Here is a 21,391-nt window from a genome sequence, read left to right on the forward strand (position 1 = left end):
TCAAGTACTGGATTCTAGCCGTTAGTGTTGAAGACAGTGAGGTGACAAAGAAGGGGATTTGAAGCTGAGCAGGGTGGCACATACCACTGATCTGAGATCCAGGACAGCCATGACTACATAGAAAGACAGTGTCTCAAATGAAGCATCACAGGACCCAGGTAGAAGAATGAACATAAGATCTAAGACACTTAGAGGCTCCCATTCATTCTAGGCATCCTCCTTCCATGCAACCAGGAGGCTTGTCCTGCCTCGATGGGCTACAGTATCTGGTTAGGAGAGGTGGTTACCTGGCCATCAGAACCATTTAGTCATGTATGCAAAAAGTATCCAGCGTCTATCTACCATAAGCCCCGACCAGTCTACAAGCTGTTCAAGAAGACAGACTCAGTCTTGAACAGAGGGTTTGGCTCAGTTGGTAGCGTGCACACAGAGTATGCACAAGCCCTTGGGGCCAGTATCCAGCCCAGCGTGAGCCAGATGTGGTGTTGCACACCTGTAATCCTAGCACCTCCCAGGTGTGGGAGGTGGAAGCCAGGGGATCAGAAATTAAAGGCCCTCCTTGAAGGCTAGCCAAGGCTACAGGAGACCCTTTTCAAAAGCAACTCCCAATGTCTTTCAGAAGCTCATGTTAAGCAACTGTCTGCTCTTTTTAAAACAAAACAAAACATCCCATCTGATTCTTATTTCTCGACAGTATCTGCTGAAGGTCAATGAAATCAAGGTTAAAAAGGGAGTGGATTTGCTTCAGAATCTGATCAAGTACTTCCACGCCCAGTGCAAGTAAGTGCGCCTTCTCTACAGTGTCTTTTTTGAATGCTTCTGCCTGGATGGCAGCGACAATCACTTGGAAATTACTGCCGGAGGGTCGAGGATGCAGCTCAGTGCTAGATCTGACACATGTGGGGACCCAGATTCAACCCCCAGAACTGCAAAGAAAAGAAACGGGTGATGGGGGTTGGTGGGCGGGATGTGCCTTGGGTTTAATTTCTGACACCACATAAACCAGTGTGGTGGCACACAGCCGTGATCTGGATGCTTTTAGGAGGTAGAGGCAGAAGAGGCAGAAGTTTAAGGCCATCCTTGGCTATGTAGAGACCAGCCTGGGCTGCATGAGATCCTATCAATGAATGAATGAATGAATAAGTAAATTACCATGGGAGGAAAGAAGTGCTCAGGCTACAACACAGATGGAAGCGGGAGACACAGGCCACTCTGTGAATTAGCCAAGTCAGAGGTTAAAGCACATTTATAGTCAGAAATCAGTTTAGCCTTACCACAGAGAAGGAAGAGATGGGACCTGACCTTCAATGGGTGTGCACTTGCTTTTGGAGGTAACAGAAATATTCTGGAATTGGTGCTGGTTGCACTGAAACCCACTGCACTGTGCGCTCAGGAAAGAAACAAACAAACAAAAAAACAAAAAAACATTTTATGGCTTGAGAATTATGTCTCAATAAAAAAATAAAAATATATACAATATTATAAATTGACAATAATTATCAAATACATTTTGTTGTTAGAGAGGCCAACTTGCTTGATCTGACAGGACACATGATCTCAGAGGCTTTCGTTGCTTTTGAAAGAAGGAGAATGACATTAATTTGTGTATTATATTAAGACAACACTTTCCTAAATTTCTGGTCCTAGAAAGTCAGTAGGAAAGAAAGAAAAACGTCATGTTCTGGGTACTTAGCTTTGCTCTCTGGACATCAAAGCCCTCCACATGGTTCCTGTCCCTGTCCCGGGCCCCTGACCACTGGTATAAGTACAAACTGAAGGCTCCTATACTCCTATACTCACCCAGCACTCCTTGATGGAGTTCCAGCTTGTGTAAGGCAAAGTGCTGAGACTAGGGGATGTGGTTGGGGAAATGGACCTGGGAACGGAATGTTTGCCAAAGTGTTCTGAAGACTGGAGAGATGGCTCAGCTGGTCCAGAGGACTGGGGAAACCCAGCATCTACATGATCGCTCACAACCATCTGTCACTCCAGTTTCAGGGGATCCAACTCCTCTTCTGAGCTCCAAGAGCTCCCGAAGGCACATGCTGCACATAGGTACACTTAGGCGCACACACATACACAGAAAGCTAAACAAATACATTTGAGTAGGCATTCTCTTTTGACGAAATAAGCCAATGAATTCAAGCCAAATTAAAGTATGTAAAGGCCAGCTTATTGGAGGCAGTGCTTGAGTGCAGAGGAAGAGGAGGGAGAGACGAAATGTAGTAAGGAGTGTCTGGGGGAGAGGAAGACTAGCCCCTGGGCTGGAAAGCTCAGGTAGGGACTGAGGGATGCTGGGAGAACCTGGAGGCCAGGTCCAATTCCATATGTTAAACAGGCACTTGTCCTGGGTCTGAATCCCAACAACATTTTTAAGAGAAGTGGCCTGGGACAGTGGATTGTCATAGCATACTAAGGGACAAGGTAGCATGGCTAGACTGGTCACAGCTGGAGTGGAAAGTGTGAAGCGGTTGGAAAAATCTTTCAGAGGTCAAGTGGCCACACCGGTTTGTTTACCTCTCCTGGAATGGGCTTTGCCTGGGGATGGTGTCACTGCCCACACCTTGTTCCTTCTCTGGAATGTTTCTCCTGGGACTCAGTCCTGGCTCCTGGTTCCTGAGCAGCAGCCCAGAGACGGTCTTTATTCAATCCCATGTGCAGGGATGCTACGTGGACGAGCCCACTTCTATGCGGCATGGCTGGGCGTGCTCACGGCTGGGCGTGCTCACGGCTGCACAGCTGTCGATTCTCTGTATGGCCGTGGTGACTTCCCTGTAGCTGTGATCAGGTGGAGTGTTTGCTGGGAAAGACTGGCCCAAAGTCAAGAGGACCTCGGAATTTCTAGAGTTTTTGAGGTGGTTTCCCTGACAGACTGTTTAGCAGCTCAGCTGCTCTGTCCGCCCCGTAACCCGGCTGCCAGGCTGTGTAGGAAGTAGGTCGCTTCCTTGCTGAGTTTTTATTTTTAGGAAGAAGTTATTCTCAGATTTCCTTTTTCTTCTTTATTTTGCACAAACTACCAGTTGGGTAGCAACAGGCCACTTGTGGAAAGTGAATTACTTGGCCTTTTATGGACACAAGTTCAGTAACCTTCTAAAACATGAATTTTCCTGTTTCCTCCTTGGATGAGTGCTGGTGTACGCGTGTGTGGGGGTTGTGTCCTCGAATTGCTTAATTCATAACTTGGGAGATGAAACAAAGCCCGAGAGGCCTAGCTCTCGAGCCCTGGGAACTGAGGAAAGCTCATGGTGTGTGTTCTGCATACTATGAAGACCTGCATGCTTCCTCCTCAGGTATCCTGGTCCCTACCCTCGAAGCCACCTCGCCACAGCTGTCTTCTATGAGTCTGAGATGCCTCCATGTGGCATCCACATCCTTAGGATGACTTCCAAGCACCTTCATTTTGCTTCTTAAATTCATTTTTCCTTGCTAGGTTTTGTAGTGGTTTTTTGTTTGTTTGTTTTGAAGTATTTTGAAGAAATCTTTTTTTTTTTTTTTTTTTAAAGTTTCGAGTCAAGATAGCACTTGCATCCGTGAAGCAGCTGCAGGGAGAGGATGCTGTTTTGTAATAGAAGCTAGAAGTAGGGCAGCCTTTAAAACAGTAACTAACACAAGGCGGTTGCTCTGGGAGGTGGAAGCACGTGTGAATTGCCTTGCGCTCTGCGGGCACACCACTCAGAGCCGTGATGGACTAGGGATATTGCGTTCCTGAGGCGTGGAAACCAGAGCTCTGGGGGAGTTTACATTCATGCCAGGAGAGGGTGGGTGACATGGGCAAGCCCTCAACAGATGAGGCATACCTGTCCTGGCGTGGTGGTAGTGTGAGCATGAGGAGATTGGCGCAGTGTGTGTGGTCCAGGAGAGGACCAAAGATTGCATCTAAATAGTTCTGTCTCCAAGGCTTGACAGTCTGACAGGTTGAACAGGTTAGAAACCGACTAATGGGACGAGAACAAAGTCTGATTTGGTAACAGTGATGCTAAAAGCCCTTTGACTGAAGAGCTTGGAAAAAGCGCTAATAGGCTTTGGGGAGGGGTCGATTCTCAAGGGACAGGCACGCGTGAGTGTCACAGTGACACTGAGGTTGCTGAAGCAGCTGGAGAGCTCCTTTACTCTGAAGCTGCTGCAGTGCCAGGGTTGGCATCCTCCACAGGGAGGGCACTGACAGATGGGAGTCTTGAAAGTGAGAGTGGGAGCATAGGTAGGTTTGTAAGTTTGCCAAGGCTGTGACAAAGACAAGATCTACATTTTTAGCCCAGGTTTGTGTCACAGTTCTGAGTGCATTCTCAGGCACACGTGTGTGAGTGAGAGCCAGGTCCCTAAGCCACCGGCTACTCCCTTGCTCTCTCCACCTACCTCAGGGAGAGTTCCCTAGTCCCAGAGGTGCCTAGGGCTGTGTACCTGTTCCCTCCCCAGGCACCGCCGCCTTCACTTGCTGGTGTATTTTCCCCTGTCCTATACTTGTATTCTCCGTCTCTTGATCGCCACCTTTCTCTTGTGACCTAGCTACATTACTAGAATTTGGAGTGACTAAAGAAACCATTATATAGAGAAAAACTGTGACTAAAACATAGAGATCACCTGAGTTCGTGACAGGAGCAGCTCAGTGTTTGGTTCCTGCAACTCTGCAGCTCTTCAGAATTTCCTTGTCAAGCACATGCCTTTTGATCCCAGCACTTGGGAGGCAGAGGCAGGCGGCTCTCTGTGAGTTTGAGGCTAGCCTGGTCTACAGAGTGAATCCAGGACAGCCAGGGCTTTATACACAGAGAAACCCCTCCCCCCCAAAAAAAAATTTCCTTGCCAATTTAGGAGGCCCAGAGAGGCAGGGGACCTGCAGTCTTTGCCCTTACTCTGTTTGCAAACACCTGGGCAGATGACACTGACACAGGGAATCAATTGCCAATCCAGAAGCCTGTTCTGTGTTAAGAAAACAAAACCAGATAAACCAAAAATCGACAGTGTCATGTGTATATCTAAGGAGTGGGATGAGGACACCAGCAGCCTTGCCTGTATATCCTGTTAGCCTGATGTCATGGTCCATAGCCCAATGTGCGTGTATGTGTGTATGTGTGTTTGTCTGTCCGTCCGTCCCATCACTAAGTTCAGTGACAAGATGCATTGTTTTCATGACCCTTTGTTTTGTGACATGTCTAGTCTGAAAGAGTCTCAGAGGGTCATAAATTGATCTCATTGATGAACTTCAAAGGAAAAAAGAAAAATCACCTAGGTGACTATGTATGTGATTCCAAGGTCACTTTCTTCCCTCCCCCCAGATGTGTGTTTGTCATTTGTGTGTGTGTGTGTAGGTGGGTAGGTATGTGATACTTGCAGTCCCACGGGGTGACCCTGAGGTTAGAAGACAACTTTGGGAACCAGTTTCCTCCTTCCGTAGTCTCTTCTTCTGCCACTGTGTGTGCTTCTAGCCAATTCTCCAGTCCCCACTTCCGTTCTCATTGTAAGCACGCTGGGATTCGAATGCACACCACAGCTGGCTTTTTATGTAGGTTTCCCGGGAAGGAACTTCTGGTTGTCAGGCTTATAAAATAGTGAATTTCCCTAAGCCCTCGGGAAGACTTTCCTCCTATTCCCCTCAACAGGGTTTATTACTTACTTTTGTTGTTGTTGTGATAAAGTAGCTGATAAGAGCATGTGAAGGGAGGGAGGTTTATTTTGGCTCACGTGTGGAGATGGAGTCTGCCAGAGGGGAAGGTTGTGGTAGCAGGTGAAGTTACCGGCTCATGTCATATCAGAAAGCAGGGGGGAGTGCTGGCCTTCAGCTTGCTTTCCCCTTTTCATTCAGTCCAGGCCCCTGGTATCCTGGGATGGGGCCGCCCATGTTCACGTTGGTCTTCCCTGACTGGCTAACCCTCTCTGGAAATTTGCATACAGACCCACCTGTGAAATCTCCTAGGTGATCCTAAATCCAGTCTGGCTGGCTGACGGTGAAGCTTCCGGTGAAGCTTCCGGGCCGTGCTGAAGACCAGCAGCTTTGCTACATTTCCGAGTCCTCTGTCGAAGTGACCTCACAGCCCTCAGTCCCTATCTTTAGGAGATGCCTTGTGATATCTAACCCTTAAAACCCACCATGCTTTTCTGCTGTGCAGATGCAGCCCGGCCATTCATGTGTGTCAAAGTTGCCTGGCTCCTCTCTTGGACTCCTTCCCACTGAACTGTTTCCTGTTCTGAGAATTCTCCAGTGTGTACTCTTGTTTGTACCCCATGACTTTTTTTTTGGGGGGGGGGGCTTCAGAGCTCTCGCTGCCACTGTCAGGAGAGTCATTTCCATTTATTAACTAGAAAATCAGGTCTTTCATTATGTGGGTCAAGAAAAAAAAATCACAGATGTTCAGGCTTAGTCTAATTCCTTTTCTGTTCATTTACAGCTTTGTCATTTTATTCTGGTTTTGGTGTGTTGTGCATATTTCTGTTCCTCCAGGAATCGCGTCCTGTCCTGCTGCCTTCCCTCCAATAGTCTTCTCCCTTGTGACACCAGCCTCTGCTTTTTCTTTCCCCCAGCTTTTTCCAGGATGGACTGAAAGCAGTAGAAAGCCTCAAGCCTTCCATTGAAACGCTCTCCACAGACCTCCACACAGTGAGTAGCCACACACACAGCTGCTGTCACCATCCAGGCCTCGGTTCTGAAACCCTGGACCCCATGGTGCTTCTGGAGCGGAGCTGAGGCATGACGTGAACAGGCCACGCTCATGTGTGATCGTGGGTGGCAATGCCGTGGTCTGCAGCACCTGAGTGCGCCCCGGTTTTACTCTTCTCTGCTCTGTTTGCTTTTCAAAGATCAAGCAGGCCCAGGATGAGGAGCGACGCCAACTGATACAGCTTCGAGATCTTTTGAAATCGGCACTGCAGGTTGAACAGAAAGAGGTGAGGGCATTTAAGATTGAAGGAGCACAGTCGTGCACCCCCCCCAGCCCCCACGCCTTAGAGGCTTTGGGTTGAGGAATATGACATCCGTGTCTACCAGGGGCTCACGGGACCGTGTCTATCAGCCCTAAAAGGTCTTTTGCTTTTTAAATTGTAGTTTTATAAGGCCGTCTGTTTTAAGATATTTACTTCAGGGAGCAACAGCCACTGTGGGCCTGGGTGGCCAGGTGTGATGCTTTCTTGCTCAGTTTCTGGTAGTGCTCAGGGTTTGTCCTGTGTGTACCTTAAGTTCTCTTCCTAGACTGTGATTTCCCTGTTCTGCTGAGTGTGAACTCTGCCCCGTGAGAACGTTTGCCTGTGTGAACTCTTCCCTCCCTTCCCCGTGTAAACTCTCCCATGTGAACTTTCTCCTGGTCTGTGTGAAGTAGGAATGGGACAAGTTTTCTTAAAACCCAATACTGTTCTATCTATGAGGAGTTAGGCTGAGTGTAATGGCGCCTACTTGTAATCCCAACACTCGGGAGGCTGAGGCAGGAGGACCACCATAAGTTTGAGGCCCCAGCTGGTGCATAGTGAATTCCAGGCCAGACTGCAGTATAAATACATACACACATACATACTACACACATACATGAATATATATATATATATATATATACACATATATATATGCCTCGTATAAAATATATGATGCCTTGTGTAAAAATCAAAAATGAAAGATGAGAAGAGATCTGGTACAATGGCTCAGAGGGTGAAAGGCTTGTACAAGCCTAGCTGTCCGAGTTCAGTTCTCAGATACTGCAGTGGAAGGAGAGAACCAACTCCTGAAAACATGTTATGGTGCTCGCATGCCCACTCTCACAGATGCCTGTCTCTCTCTCTCTCTCTCTCTCTCTCTCTCTCTCTCTCTCACACACACACACACATACACACACACACTCCAGTGGCCATCTGTGGTTCTTCTCCATCATTCCTCTGGTATAGTGATATGTTTGTGTGCCCTACATATCACCAAGTGATAGTGTAACGATGAATAACTTTGTCTCTAGTCTGTTGTTGAGGTTAGCCCTGAACTCACAAGCTTGAGTGATCCTCCTGTTTCGGCATCTGAGTAGTGGGGTGTAATGGGAATTTAATGTAAGCCCTCTTCCTGTTCAGTAAATTTAAATAACTACTTAACAGTGTGTATTTCTTAGACTGTAACTGAATCTTGTTGTTTTTCTCCTAAATGCGCTTACCTTTCGTGACCGAAGTCTAGGAGAGTAAGTACCCAGTATTTTCACAAATTGCAGAGTTACGTGTATTTCATTCATAGGTATTTCTTCACACACCTTAATGGCTAGCTTGTTTCAGCTTTTAATGTCTCCTCTTTCACTGTAGTACATGACTTCACTAAAAAGACAGCCGAGTTTGAATGCATGCGACGGGTGGAATGGAAAATTGCCAAGTGTAGTTTAGGCTTCCGCTGTCACACTTTCATGGGATTGGAGGCGCTCAGTCCTGCACCCTTTCTCAGCGGGATTGCCTCCGAGCACCTTCTCCATAACGCTGTTTCGCTAGAGGTTGTTCACAGCGTGGTGACCTTTTCCTAGTACAGAAAGTGCAGTTCTTGTGATCCTAGACTGTGGCCTCGAAGAAAGTAGAAGAGGCAGGCGTGAGAGGCTGTCGTCATCGGTGTGGCCACTCTCCAGAGCGTCTGTGTGAATGGTGGAGAGCTGTTTTTGTCTGAGGAGGCTGTAACCCAGGAAATGACTCAGTGTAAGATGAGGCATGGCTGGGTGGGCAGCCACTGGGACACAGGGACGGTGCTGGGTCAGGTCATGCAGAATCTGAGCTCTGAGGAAACTGGTTTCATTGGAGAGCTGTTTGCTGACAGTTCTGAATGAACCTGCCCAGTTACGCCAGTGGCACTGGTGGGGTGGGGGAGACTGTCCTTGTCTTTCGCCTAGCTTTGTGTCCAGTGGCTTTTTTTTTTTTTCAGGCCAGGTTCTCCTCTTTCCTGGTTGTGAGAATGTTTCCTGTATCATTCCATGTTCGTGCTGTTGCTCGCTCACGCAGTCTGTGGGACAGTCTACGGACACAGTATTTACTTAACAAATACTAGAAGTCAGATCTTACATGCCTTTAAATGATCTTCATGATAGGGTTCTGGGCATGGCTGCTTTACTCTGCTTCCCTTTGGTTGGGTTCTTTTTTGCGACTGAGAGGTTCAGAAAGCTGAGACTTTGAATAGATTTTTAGCAGCACTGCGAAAACTAACTCTGCCTATGTAATATAATAGAGAATGACATAGAAGCTCAAACCATGGGCCCAGGGACTGTGCTTTTTCGCTTGCTAGGAGTGATTGCTTCTTGCTACCCTCTGTAAATCTCAGCTTAGGTACAGATGAAGAATGTGGCCATTAGTTCGGTGGCTGTTTTCTTTGCCGCCCTGTGGTTGTAGTTCAGTTTGGAGTCTAGGCCTCTCAGGTTCTCACACCTTCCTGGTTATATGTTTCTCTCTGGAGAGGATACTTCTATTCATTGTCATGAAGAACCTCAGACTTAGAGAAAATAAAAACCAAATGGTGAATACCAGCTATCTGTGTCTCATGCTTGATTTTTAGAAAGGGTCCATTCTTCAATTGGTCCTGGTGTAGTACTCATCTGAAATCCCAGCTTCTTGGGAAGCAGAGGCAAGAAGAGCCCAAGTTTAAGGCCTAGCTTTGGCTACAGAGAAAAGTCAGGGCCATCCTGGACAAGCACAGGAGAACATGTTTCAGAATAAGTTAGCCAGGCATGGTGGTGCCTATCTGTAATGCCAGCACTTGGGAGGCAGAAGCAGCGGGGAGCTCTGAGTTCAAGACCAGCCTGAACAAGAGTGAATGCCAGGTCAGCCAGGGCTGACCCTCTTGAAGGAAGGGAGGAAGGGAGGAAGGAAGGGAGGCGGGGGTCATGGGAAGGCCAAGGATGTGGCTCCGTGGTAGAAAGCTTGCCTGGCAAACAGAGCCCTGGGTTCAATCCCTGGCACCCCTAGTGCCACTGGCTGCCACCATGCCCTTTCTCTCAGTCGCTTTCATCTTCTGTTCTCTCCATCCTGTGCACATCTTCAGGTAGCCATCTCAGTGAGGTCCATAAGGGGTGATCTGCTGTGAGGCCACTGGCAGTGAGAACTTAGCCGTGGTCCTGAGGAGACCAGGCTCTGGGAGGTGGTCCCAGGAGGTCTTTATTCTCTCTGTGTGTCTTGTTTTTTTTTTTGAGACAGGGTTTCTCTGTGCAGCCCTGGCTGTCCTGGGCGCTGGGGATTGAAGGTGTGGGCCACCGCTCCTAGCCTCTGCTTCTGCGTCTCTTTTTTTAAGTGTCCCATTCTTGTAGCGTGTGATCGAGCAGTTGGCTGTCGAATAGCAGACCCTGCTCTGACCATCGTCTCCTTCTGACTCTAGTTTTCCCTATCTGGATTTGTGGCCTTGTCCTGCTCGACACTATCTCACTGCCAGCCTCTGCGCTGAGTCCTGGGCAAGCCTGCCCTGGTCTTACCTGCTTTGGTGGGAGGAAGGCTTGCTCAGCACCATCAGCTTTTGTTTCTCAAGCTGTGCACCCCACAAACGCATCAGAATAAGGGGGGCACAGTGCTCCCTGCGTCCCCAGTAACAATCTGGAAGTGGGATGAGAAGAGCAATTGGGGATACAGTGTGAGAGCTCTGTTGGGGGTTCTGCCAGTGGCTACAGTTTCTGAGTCGGAACTTTTGGAAGGTGGCTAGGAGGTGACACCGTCTCAGAGGTGGAGCAGGAAGACTAGTTTCTGATTCAGGACTAGGGCAGAGCAGAAATGCCAAGTCTTAGTCTTTCACATGTGGTAGCATGAGAGAGGCAGGGTCTAGGCCTCCCCAGCCTCAGTCTCCCACAAAGCAGGAATAATGTTGCCTATTTCTGCAGTTGGTAGGAGAGGTATGAGAGTTTTCGTTAAGGTCTCAGCTCCTTATCTTGATGATAACTCATTTGTTCAACTCTCCTGAGACGTAGCAGTGAACAGAGGCCATGCTGCACAACCTGCTGCGCTCACACACAGTGTCTGAGCTGTCCTGGACCACCTCTGCTGCTGTTCATCACTGCCACATCTGCTACCTTCAGTCCTCCCTGCTAGCCTCTTCTGCTCCCACTCTTGCTCAAGCCCTCCTCTCCTATCATAGGCCCAGGACTTTTGGGGCCATTTGGCTCCCCAGTCATAGGTCCTACCAGTGTCACTTTTCCTCTGTGAGCCTCCCACCCTGACCCTAGTGCCAGGAGTATAGGTGGGCACCATACCCAGCTCAAAGACTCTTCAGTGATATATAGAATTTTAGTCTCCCGTAAAGAGCCATTCAAGTGACCAAGGCAGTATTTCTCTTTCTTTCTTTCTTTCTTTTTTATTTTATTTTATTTTATTTTTTTATCAGTTACATTTTATTAACTCTGTATCCCAGCCATGTCCCGATCCCTCATTCCCTCCCAGTCCCTCCCTCCCTCATCTCCTCATTCACAGATCCAGTCTCAGGTGTATAGGAAGACTTAATGGGGTTACAGTTAAGCAGTGCTCCCCACATAGATCCAGAGGTTCAGTGCTTTCTGCATCAAAATCCCTCCCTCCCTCATCTCCACCGTGCCCCTTTCCAAGTCCACTGATAGGGGGGACCTCCTCCCCATTCATCTGATCCTGTTTTATCAGGTATCTTCAGGACTGGCTGCAAAGCCCTCCTCTGTGGCCTAACAGGACTGCTCCTCCCTTCGGGGGTGGGGAGACCAAAGAGCCAGTCATTGAGTTCCTGTTAGAAATAGTCCCTGTTCCCCTCACTTTGGGAAATCAATTGGTTACTGAGCTACCACAGGCTACATCTGAGTGGAGGTTCTAGGTTATATCCATACATGGTCCTTGGTTGAATGTCAGTCTCAGAAAAGACCCTGTGCCCAGATATATTTGGTCCTTGTGGAGCTCCTATCCTTTTCTTTCTTTCTTTCTTTCTTTCTTTCTTTCTTTCTTTCTTTCTTTCTTTCTTTCTTTCCTTCCTTCCTTCCTTCCTTCCTTCCTTCCTTCCTTCTTTTCAGATTTCTAATACTTAAATTAGTACTGTCCTTTAGGGAGAGTGTGAGAGCCGAGGCTACCCTCCTGTGAGGAGTATGCAGTCAGCACCTAGGCCCTGGCATTCACAGATCCAGTCTCAGGTGTATAGGAAGACTTAATGGGGTTACAGTTAAGCAGTGCTCCCCACATAGATCCAGAGGTTCAGTGCTTTCTGCATCAAAATCCCAGCTGCCTTTTTTGCAGAAATTGACAAGCTGACTCTGAGATTTATATGGACATGCAGAAGGACCCAGAGTATCCAAAACAATCATGAAAAAGAAAATTGGAGCACTCACATGTCCCGACCTCAGGACTGACCCCAAAGCTGTAACAACCGTAGCACTGCCATGTGTTGGAATGTGGGTGGGTGTGCAGAAGGATGGGACAGAATTGAGTTTGGACATAGACCATACTTTTGTGGTCGGTAGACTCCTCAGCAGGGTTGCCAGGACTGTGGGAAAAGAGTGGTTTTGAGTCAGCTGTGTGCCCATCAGAAATGGAATGAATTTGAAACCCCGCCTCAGCATAACCTTAAATTACCTCCAAGAGTAAGAGCATTATAAAACTCTTAGAAGATTTATTTATAGCTATAACCTCCATGATCCTAAATTAGGCGCTGGTTTCTTATGAATTTGTACTTTACACCCCCTAAAGAACAAATTACCAAAGTCTTCCAAACTTTAATCTCAGCAGTTGGGAGAAAGAGGCAGGTGGATCTCTGAGTTCAAGGCCATCCTGGTCGCAGAATGAGTTCCGAGACAGCCCAGGGCTACGCAGAGAAACCCTGTCTCAAAAAAACAAGGATTCTAAACTGGGCAGAGTCCCTTGAGGCTTGCTGTTACTTGAAGCCAAAGCCTGTACTATGACTCGGGGAATCTGGCTCTTCTTCCTCCTGGCTCAGCCCGTGTCTCTTCTTCCCTGGGTGTTGGCCATAGCTCTCGCTCTTGTCTCCTGTCTCCTAACTCTCTTGTCTTGAATCTCTCTCTCTTTTCTTTTTTGAGAGACTCTTCCTGCAGTATGTACTTTTGGTCCCTCAGTTCTTGGGTGTTTTAAATTCTCTCTTCAGTTTGGATCTTATGTTGATCTTCAGACATTATTAGTTCCATCATTGTCTGGGCACTGCCTTTGTTTCTCAGGTAATGATCAGCTTCTTGGCACCCGGAAGGAGGTTGGCCCTAGTCTCTGATGACTTCCGCTTGGTGGAGGGAGCTGTGGCATCAGAGATGCGCTTCTGTCTGACACTCTACTCCGGCTCTGAGAGGCTCTGCCCCTTAAGCAAACCACTTATCATCACATCTCCTTTCATCTTGTTTCATGGCTTGGCAGAATCCACAACAAACAGAAAAGGTCTTAGCCCTTGCCTGGTTGTGAACTCTTCGTGGGCATTTCCTATCCACTTACGCCTAATAGGTCAGCCAGAATCCAGCCCTGGCTGGTCGCTCCCTCTATGCTCAGTGTGGGATGGGGATCTGTCAGGACTGGCACTGGCCTGGATTCTGGAGCATTCCCACTGGTTCTGATCAGTGTGTCATCAGGTGGATGCACTGTGAGTCTCGGCTGAGCACACTGCTGGCCTTTTCTGCAACTGTGGCACACTTGGTCAGGGTTGGACCAATTAGGATCAGTGCACCCACCGCCCACAGACACACCATGAGATAGACAAGGCGAGGAAGGGAATATTGGACCGTTGCTGTTATGTACATATGTGATCGTATCCATCCTTACAACATTTATGTTTTATTGAGTGTTTATGTCTTGAGTGTTTTCCTGTTGTCCAAGAAAGAAACAGGCAGAAAGACCAATTTCAATTTGCCCATGTTGCAAGCAGCGATCGATCTTTCTCAACACAACTCCAGAACTTTCCTTCCCAAGGCTTCACCACCACTGTATCTCCCAGTCATTGGCAGGGTCCAAAGTAAAATCTGTCTCTCCCAAGGTGGCTCATTAAAGCCAGGTTAGAAGTTTACTGATAATTTGGGGGTGATGGAGATGCTGGGGTGGAACTCAGGGCCATTCACATGTGAGATAATCCTCTACCACTCACCTCCCCCAGCACCAGTGCTAGAAATACTGGGTTTTGACGTTTCCTTCTACAGCCTGATGGATGCAGTTTATGAAGTTGGTTTTTTTGTTTTGTTTTGTTTTGTTTTTTGGTGTGCGATTAGAGAGGGAAATTTTATAATAATAAAACATATAGGTACATGTTTCTTTTTATGTAATGCATGTATTAAAACTGGGACTTAAACAAGATGCATTAAAAAAGCAGTCTCTTGACTTTTAGGACTCACAACTTCGCCAAAGTACAGCCTACAGCTTACATCAACCTCAGGGAAACAAGGAACACGGGACAGAGCGGAATGGGAACCTGTACAAGAAGAGTGATGGGTAGGTGACCAGCCTGCTAGTGCTGAGTTGGGCCGTGTGCTGGCTGTCTCCCACGTTCCTTTCTAAACTCTGCTGCTTTCCCCTCTTCTCCTCCTTAAGGATCCGAAAAGTATGGCAGAAGAGGAAGTGTTCGGTCAAAAATGGCTTCCTGACCATATCCCACGGCACCGTGAGTGTCCCTCTTGATCCACGCTGTCTGCTGGGGGTGGTTGCTGAAGTCTGTTCCGTCCTCACAGCCAGGTCACCTGCCATGGCGTCACCAAATCCAGGACAAACTAATCACTCAGGCCACCTTGCTTTATTAGCCCTTGACTTCCAGAAACTGTCAAACCTGCTGCCCCAGCCAGCTTCGTCCTGGACATCCTCCTAACAGAGAGGATGAATACTCTTTCTAGTCATAAGACTTTTGGGAACCAAATCTAGAAGAAAAAGGAATTCCATATCTTCCTAATAGAAATTTTGTATACTGTGCCCGACCTAAATCCAGTTTTTCTCCCTGTCATCCTGTTTTTCAGAGCTCTGCGCAGTGCAGTGGAGCCCTGCGTGGGCTTGTGAGAGAGAGAAAAAAAGATCACTTTCCAGTTTAGTTTTCAGAGTATAGGAACTCTGTCCAGCCCTTTCCTCCTTCCATTGGTGTGACTAAGGCTGGTGCAACTGGCCTGGATTGTCAAGGCCAAGTTGTCCCTTTTGTTGAATGAAGATGGTTTTCCCCTGCTTCGGAAAACCACAAGCTACTGCCTTGTGCCACACATATACCTTGGCTGTGAGCGTGGGTATGGCGAAAATCTGAGACTTTATCTCAGTCTTCCTGTCCCCCATCCCGTAGTCCCCTGAAGAGGAGTTGGGCAGCAGCACAGATGAGCTTCTTGGATCTAGTAGAAAGGTTTTCCTTTAAGGTAGGTCCTGAGAAACTTAGCACCTTTGACCCTCAAAGAAAGCTTCATATGCAGGAGTCTGGGGAGGGGATTGCCCCCTTCACTTTTGGCGATTCCATTAAGGGCAAGATGCTAGAACTGACTTGTACCAAGCATTGACCTGGTCTCTGCTGCCTCTGCCCAGGATACTGACTGTATTTCTGGATTTGGGGGAGTGAAGATCATCTGTCTCCCCATCGCCCGAGCTGCTCCTCACTCCTGAGCCTTGTGCTTTGGATACACTGTTCTTTCCACACAGCAGGCGCACAGGAGTGAGAGGCCGCGGGGGCTTTAGACTAAGGGAGATGAATGTATTTGACCATTTGTCCTTTAGATGCAGGACGTCAGGCCAGGAGGACGGTTCCTCTCATCCCCTGTGGGGCTATCTTTCATTTCTAGTGTCCATCAGGTTGTCTTAGTTCAGGCACACCGCCTCCATTGTAGAGTAAGGACAGTTTTCCTTCCCTGCAGCTAGAGCTCTGTGTCCCAAGGCATAGTTCCGTTTTTGGGGTCTCTGAGGTACCCTCCACTTAAACCAACAACAGGGCTGTGATTCCTTGAACATGCCTGATCATTCCTTGCTGGCATTGTAAGTGGTTTCAAATGAGTTCCAGAGTTTCAGCTTGCTCTCCAAAGGCATGATCAAAATTCTTTAAATTTTGATAGGTTGCCCTAGTTTTGGGGCAGACAGTGGTTATAATTATCTTCACTAGGATGCTGATGGCTCTTCTTACACAGTGTATATATATTTTAAGAGCCATGTGCTTTGAGGCGAACCCTCTCAAGGAACCTCCACTTGGGTTGGGGGTTGGGGGAACAGTGTCCTCTGGCATTAGCAGCCACTTCTGCTTGCTATAGCTGCAGGTGGATTCCAGTTCAGCCTCCACCTAATGGCCTTGGAGGAGACTGGGTAGCCTGCCTTTCAGTGTTCCTTTCCCTCTGACTGTATCAGTCTGTATGCCCTGGTAGTCCAGATCCTGGAGGACCCTCCATGTGCCTATACCACCGGAATGTTCACATCTTGTAGATGTGAATGATGTGGGCCAAGAGTGAGGACTGGGAGATGCATTATTTGAGTTTTATTTGGCTTTTATCTGGCTCCTGTGCAGCTCGCCTGTTTTGCCAGTAGTTCCTGGCTCTGCTTCATTTACCAGCAGGAGAAAGGGGCAGATTTCCAAAGGTGGGTCTGAGGAAGTAGGGATCTAAGAGCAGCTCCTGGCACTCACCTGGGATTAGGATCTGTGGGAAGTGGAAGCTCCTAGGGCATGCTTGTGCTATCAGGAAGACAGACCCTTCTGGAAGCAGGCAGCCTCTGGAAAGTGAAATTGCTGCACTCCTTACTCCCACAGAGGAGTCCAAGTACCCTCGAGGATGAGTGTGGTGAGAGCCTGCATTGGTATCACCACAGCATTGGAAAGGTCATTCTTGGGATGAGAGCTCTGGTTAGGGGTCTTCTTGACTAGGTTCACAGCACTGCCATCCTACCAAGGCCTGAGGGCTGCATTGTGCTGGAAGAATGCCTTGCTGTTTCAGAGGGCCTAGTATTTTAGTATGTATGTATGTATGTATGTATGTATGTGTATATGTGTGTATGTATATTTCTGACACTGGGTCTCACCATAAACTCTGGCTGGCCAGGAACTCGTCATGTAGACCAGGCTAGCCTTGAACTCATGGAGGTCCATCTGTTTCTGCCTCTTGAATTCTGGGATTAAAGGCATGTGCCATGCAACCTGGCCAGCCCAACATTTAGAAAAGTAATCGTTCACTTGGAAGAGTACACGTCTGTGTTTCTAAAGCGTTCTAAGGCCTGGAGGTACAGCTAAGTGCTAGAGTGCTTGCCTTACCTACATGAAGACCTAGGTTAAATCCCTATGGCCTCAACCAACCAACCAACCAACCAACCAACCATCCAGTCAATGCCTTTTAAAAGCTTGGGCTGTTGAGTAGAAAGTGGAATGGCATGATTAAGTGGAAGAATCACTAATAACCTCTGCTCTCATGCTGTAAGCTCTAAGGCTGGTAGGATCTTCCTGGTGTCTAAATTTGCCTGATAACCCCAGGCTGCCTCAGGAAGGAGACAGCATTGCTCTCCGGCTAAATTGACTCATGGCTTTGTTTTCCAAAATGACAGCAACGGTAGAACTTTCTCTCAGAAGTTTCCCTCTCGGCTTTGTTGGTAGCTAATTACCCGGAGGAGCAAAAAGCAAGCGGCGATTAAAGCCAAACCCGCAGAAGCAAGTGGTGCTTAAGCTGCTTACCGTGTGTCTGTGGGTCCTTCTTGGCTGTCATCTTTAATATTCGTGGCCTTGAACTTCTAGTCCAGGGAAAGGCCCTGGGTCCTTTTTTGTACTTGTCTTTCATTTGTTGCAAAGTTAGCATTTTTCTAACTCCTGGGGTCAAGAGTAGTAGTGCCACAGCAGGGAAGGAAGGTGGGTGGCAGAGGTGGGGAGAGAGGAAATGGAATGGCTCTAACTGTGGCTCTCAAATGTATCTTGGTAGCAGCTGTGGTTAGCTTCGAACCTACTGACAATCAAGACAGCCACCGTCCTAGCATGGACAGGGGAGATCTTCTCTAGACCTTGTCCCGCACTGAGTTGCTAATGACAGGTATAGTTGTTGGCAGAGGGGTGCATCAATCTTTATTGAAAACGAGGCCACTGGTACCTGTCCCATGCTGTGGATGACCCAAAGGTAACACTAACTACACTTAGTGGATATCCACAAACAACAACAAAGACACAAGGTTGGGAGGAGAGAAGGTATGTAGGATAGATACAATCATACTTCATCGTGTGCATGTATGAAATTCTTTAAAAATTAAAAAAAAAAAAAAAAAAACAGAAGTGCATGTGAACGCCTGTCTTCTCAGGAAGCCATGTCAAACCCAGGGAAGGTGACAGCGAGCACTCGATGTGGAACCCTGTGGGTTTGCTGGGCTCCTGCAAATCCAGACTCCCTACCCTCACAGCCCAGGTCAGGTGATTTCGTTAGTTCATGCTATCCGGGTGCACACCTTTCATCCCAGCACTTGGGAGGTAGAACTCTTGAGTCTGAGGCCAGCCTGGTCTACAGAGAGAGTTCCAGGACAGTCACAAGGACAGCCACAAGGACTACATAGAGAAACCCTGTCTTCACAAAACAGTAGCAAAATGTCTGTAAACCTCGAGAGTGTTAGACAAACCTGTTCACGTAGCTTGCGTTTTCAGGTTTCAGACCTTTTATCCTTCACCAAGCACAGATTTCATAAGTTGCGAGGATCTGACCCATTTTAATGGAGACTGCTCAACCCCCACCCCCAGCCTGTATAGTTAGTGGCAAGAATTCCCAGGTCTGGGAGTGCAAGTGCATCTGTCAGGCGTTTCCTGTTATAGCTGCAGACATGTCTTTGGATTAATCCCAAATCTAGGTCATATGTCTTGAAGCAGCTAGTGGCCAAGGAGAGCAGAGAGTGAGAAAAGTCGAAGTTTAAGACTTTAAAAAAATATATTTATTTTTATCTCATGTGTATGGGTGTTTTGACCTCATGTACTGTGTGTGTGCCTGCTACCCATGGAGGCCAGAAGAGGGCCCCCGATTCCCTGGAGCTGGAGTTACAAACAACAAACAAACAAACAATACCAGAAAGGACAAACACACCCTTTTATGTGCTGAGCAACTTCCTGGAAGTAAGTGAGGTTTCCACTTAGGAAAAACACTTTGAAAAAGCTCGTGAAATGAAGCTGGGTGCTTGCCCAAGCCACCCAGCCACCCCCTTTGCCTCCTCAAGGGGTCAGAACCCCGTGTTTCAGTCCATTAGCTCTGGAGCATTCTGCCATCCACCTCAACCCTGGCTCTAGCCCTTGCTGTGTGCCCTGGTAGACAGATTGATGTGGAGGTGAGATGGAAGGACCCCCGCCCCCAGCCCCCAGTATCCCTCCTGTGTCCCGTGTGTGAACACACTCTGTAAATTAGTAAGAGGGCTGTTCTTGATGACCCATCTCCCACTCTCCACTCATCCTGTGATTTTCATTTGTTTTTAATCAGGCCAACCGGCCACCCGCCAAGCTCAACCTGTTAACCTGCCAGGTGAAGACCAATCCCGAAGAGAGGAAGTGTTTCGACCTCATCTCACGTAAGGTTCTTTCTCAGGCCGTGCAGCGGTCATTTTCCATGTGCCTGGAGCATCAGCCTCTTGAAGAATTGGTCTTACAGTTGCTGGGTATTATGGAGTAAGCCCACAGACCTCAGGAGGCTGAGACAGGACGATTGTAAGGTTAAGGCCAGTTGGGTCTGTGCGGTGAGTGCCCGCTTTCAGGTGACCTGCTTCTTGTCTTTCCGGTGCTGAGTGGTGGCTTGCTGGTACCTTGGGTTAGAATTGGCCTTTGAAGCTAGCCCTGTTCCATCTGCTCTGTAAATTGAGAGCCATCCTTTCCGTTCTGGGCCTCGGCTTCCCCGTTGGTAGCATGCACATTGTGCTGGCTGGGTCTCGGTCCTAAAATTCTTTAACCTGCTTTCTTCAAAGGACAGTTTTGCTGTCTGGAGCTTCTGTAATGTATTTGTGTGATGTTTAAAATGCCATAAATGGAGGCCAGTGAGGTGGCTCAGTGGGTTAAAGGCCCTTGGCTGCCAAGCCTGATGACTTGCGTTCTATTCCTGGATCCCATATGGTAGAGAGCAAATCTATTCCTGCAGGTTGTTCCCTGGCCTACACACATGCACCTCTTTACCAAAAAGTAAAATAAATGTAGTGAGCTTCTTTTAACCAACTTTTGAAATTAATTCAATTTACATCTTGCTCAATTTATATCTCTCTCCTCTCCTTCCAGTCCCACCCTCCCTCTGCATCCTTTCTCCCCTATTTGCCCCTCACCCATGTACTGAGTTTTTTTAATGCTCAGAACAGAAATGATTAGGTTTTCAATGAAGCCCTTGAACTTCAGTGGTGTTTTTTTTTTTTTAATTGTTTATTTTTCCCACTACAGAATTTGCCTTTTTGCTCCTGTGTATGTCTCTTCCTTGTGGTATACACAAAAGGGCTGCCACAGAACCAGCAATTACAGCAAATGTTTACTCAGAACCTTCCAAAAACAAGACAGAGGCTCATGATGTCTTAAGGAAAATATGATAAATATCTTTGTCCTCAGTCATTGTACATGGCATGATTACAGTTCAGGGAAGGGTGGACCAGTCTTCCCTCTGAAATGGTGTTCCCAGCAATCCCACACAGCTGTTGTGTTTACACAAAACACTAGCCTGACTAGCCTGAGGGGCCTAGGCTGGTGGAGTGTCCCATCACGTGCTAGCATCCCATCCTGTGATCCGATTCATTCTCCTGACCACACTCTTGAGCCCATGGAGCCCGTGCCATGTGATTTAACACCCACAGCAAACGAAGAAGTCGGGGTGTGCCGTCTCTGCTGCCTGGGTCGCTTGTGCTCCTCATCAAGTTTTGCTCTGCAGCCTCACCGCATTGAGCAGCGGGGAGGGCTGAGCCCCTTGACAGGGGACACATCTTGCAATTTTGTCATTTGTGTGGGGCTAGGGGTGATGTCTGTGGGTTAGAGTGCTTGCTGTGTAAGCTGTGGCCATGTGTGTGCCTAGAACCCCAACACTGCCGAGGGAGGTGGAGGCAGGAGGATCACCGGGGCCTGTGAGAGGTGGGAAAAGTGGGTATATATGCTGCTTCAAGCTCCCTGCCCCTCAGCCTGGTAGGTTCCCTGTTACTCTCAGAATCATGTCTACAAAGTAAAGTGCCCAGCCTTGACCCTATCTTACACTGCTGGGTCACCTGCCTCTAGACTGTAACAAAAGCTTGAGTTAAAAAAGAGAAAACCTGATAGTGTCATTAGATGGCTGCTGGTGGGCTGGAGAAGAGAGAGGGTTTATTGTTAGAAAGGCGGGTGTCACCCTAGGTGTAAGTTCCCTTGGGTACCAGATCAGGAGTTGGTGGCTGAGCTTTGGGTACCACGCCGAGGTAGATCAGCACCTCTGCCAGCTGCCACCTGCAGCACGGCCGGTGGGTCCCCAGCAAACAGCACAGGTGCAGAAGCAGCTGCTCCAGAACCTTCCTTCTGCATGCTGTCAGCTCCTCAGGCACCAGGGAGGTGGCTCATAGGCAGGGCACAGAGCCCTGCTAGCTGTGAAGCGCTGCATCCTGA

At 48.1% G+C, this 21,391-nt stretch overlaps 1 protein-coding gene across 2 annotated transcripts in view; it reads left to right on the forward strand.

The window, feature by feature from the left end:
- The window catches only part of Asap2 (ArfGAP with SH3 domain, ankyrin repeat and PH domain 2), a 150,364-nt gene that overhangs the window by 91,373 nt on the left and 37,600 nt on the right, over positions 1–21,391 (forward strand). For both annotated transcript variants that reach the window (XM_021661436.2, XM_021661448.2), the window contains exons 7-12: positions 695–780; positions 6,514–6,589; positions 6,790–6,876; positions 14,234–14,337; positions 14,437–14,506; positions 19,278–19,365. In XM_021661436.2, the coding sequence (XP_021517111.1) occupies positions 695–780; positions 6,514–6,589; positions 6,790–6,876; positions 14,234–14,337; positions 14,437–14,506; positions 19,278–19,365 (511 nt within the window). The remainder of the gene's footprint in view (positions 1–694; positions 781–6,513; positions 6,590–6,789; positions 6,877–14,233; positions 14,338–14,436; positions 14,507–19,277; positions 19,366–21,391) is intronic.

This window comes from Meriones unguiculatus, chromosome 1, assembly GCF_030254825.1.
Source record: "Meriones unguiculatus strain TT.TT164.6M chromosome 1, Bangor_MerUng_6.1, whole genome shotgun sequence".
NCBI lineage: Eukaryota > Metazoa > Chordata > Mammalia > Rodentia > Muridae > Meriones > Meriones unguiculatus.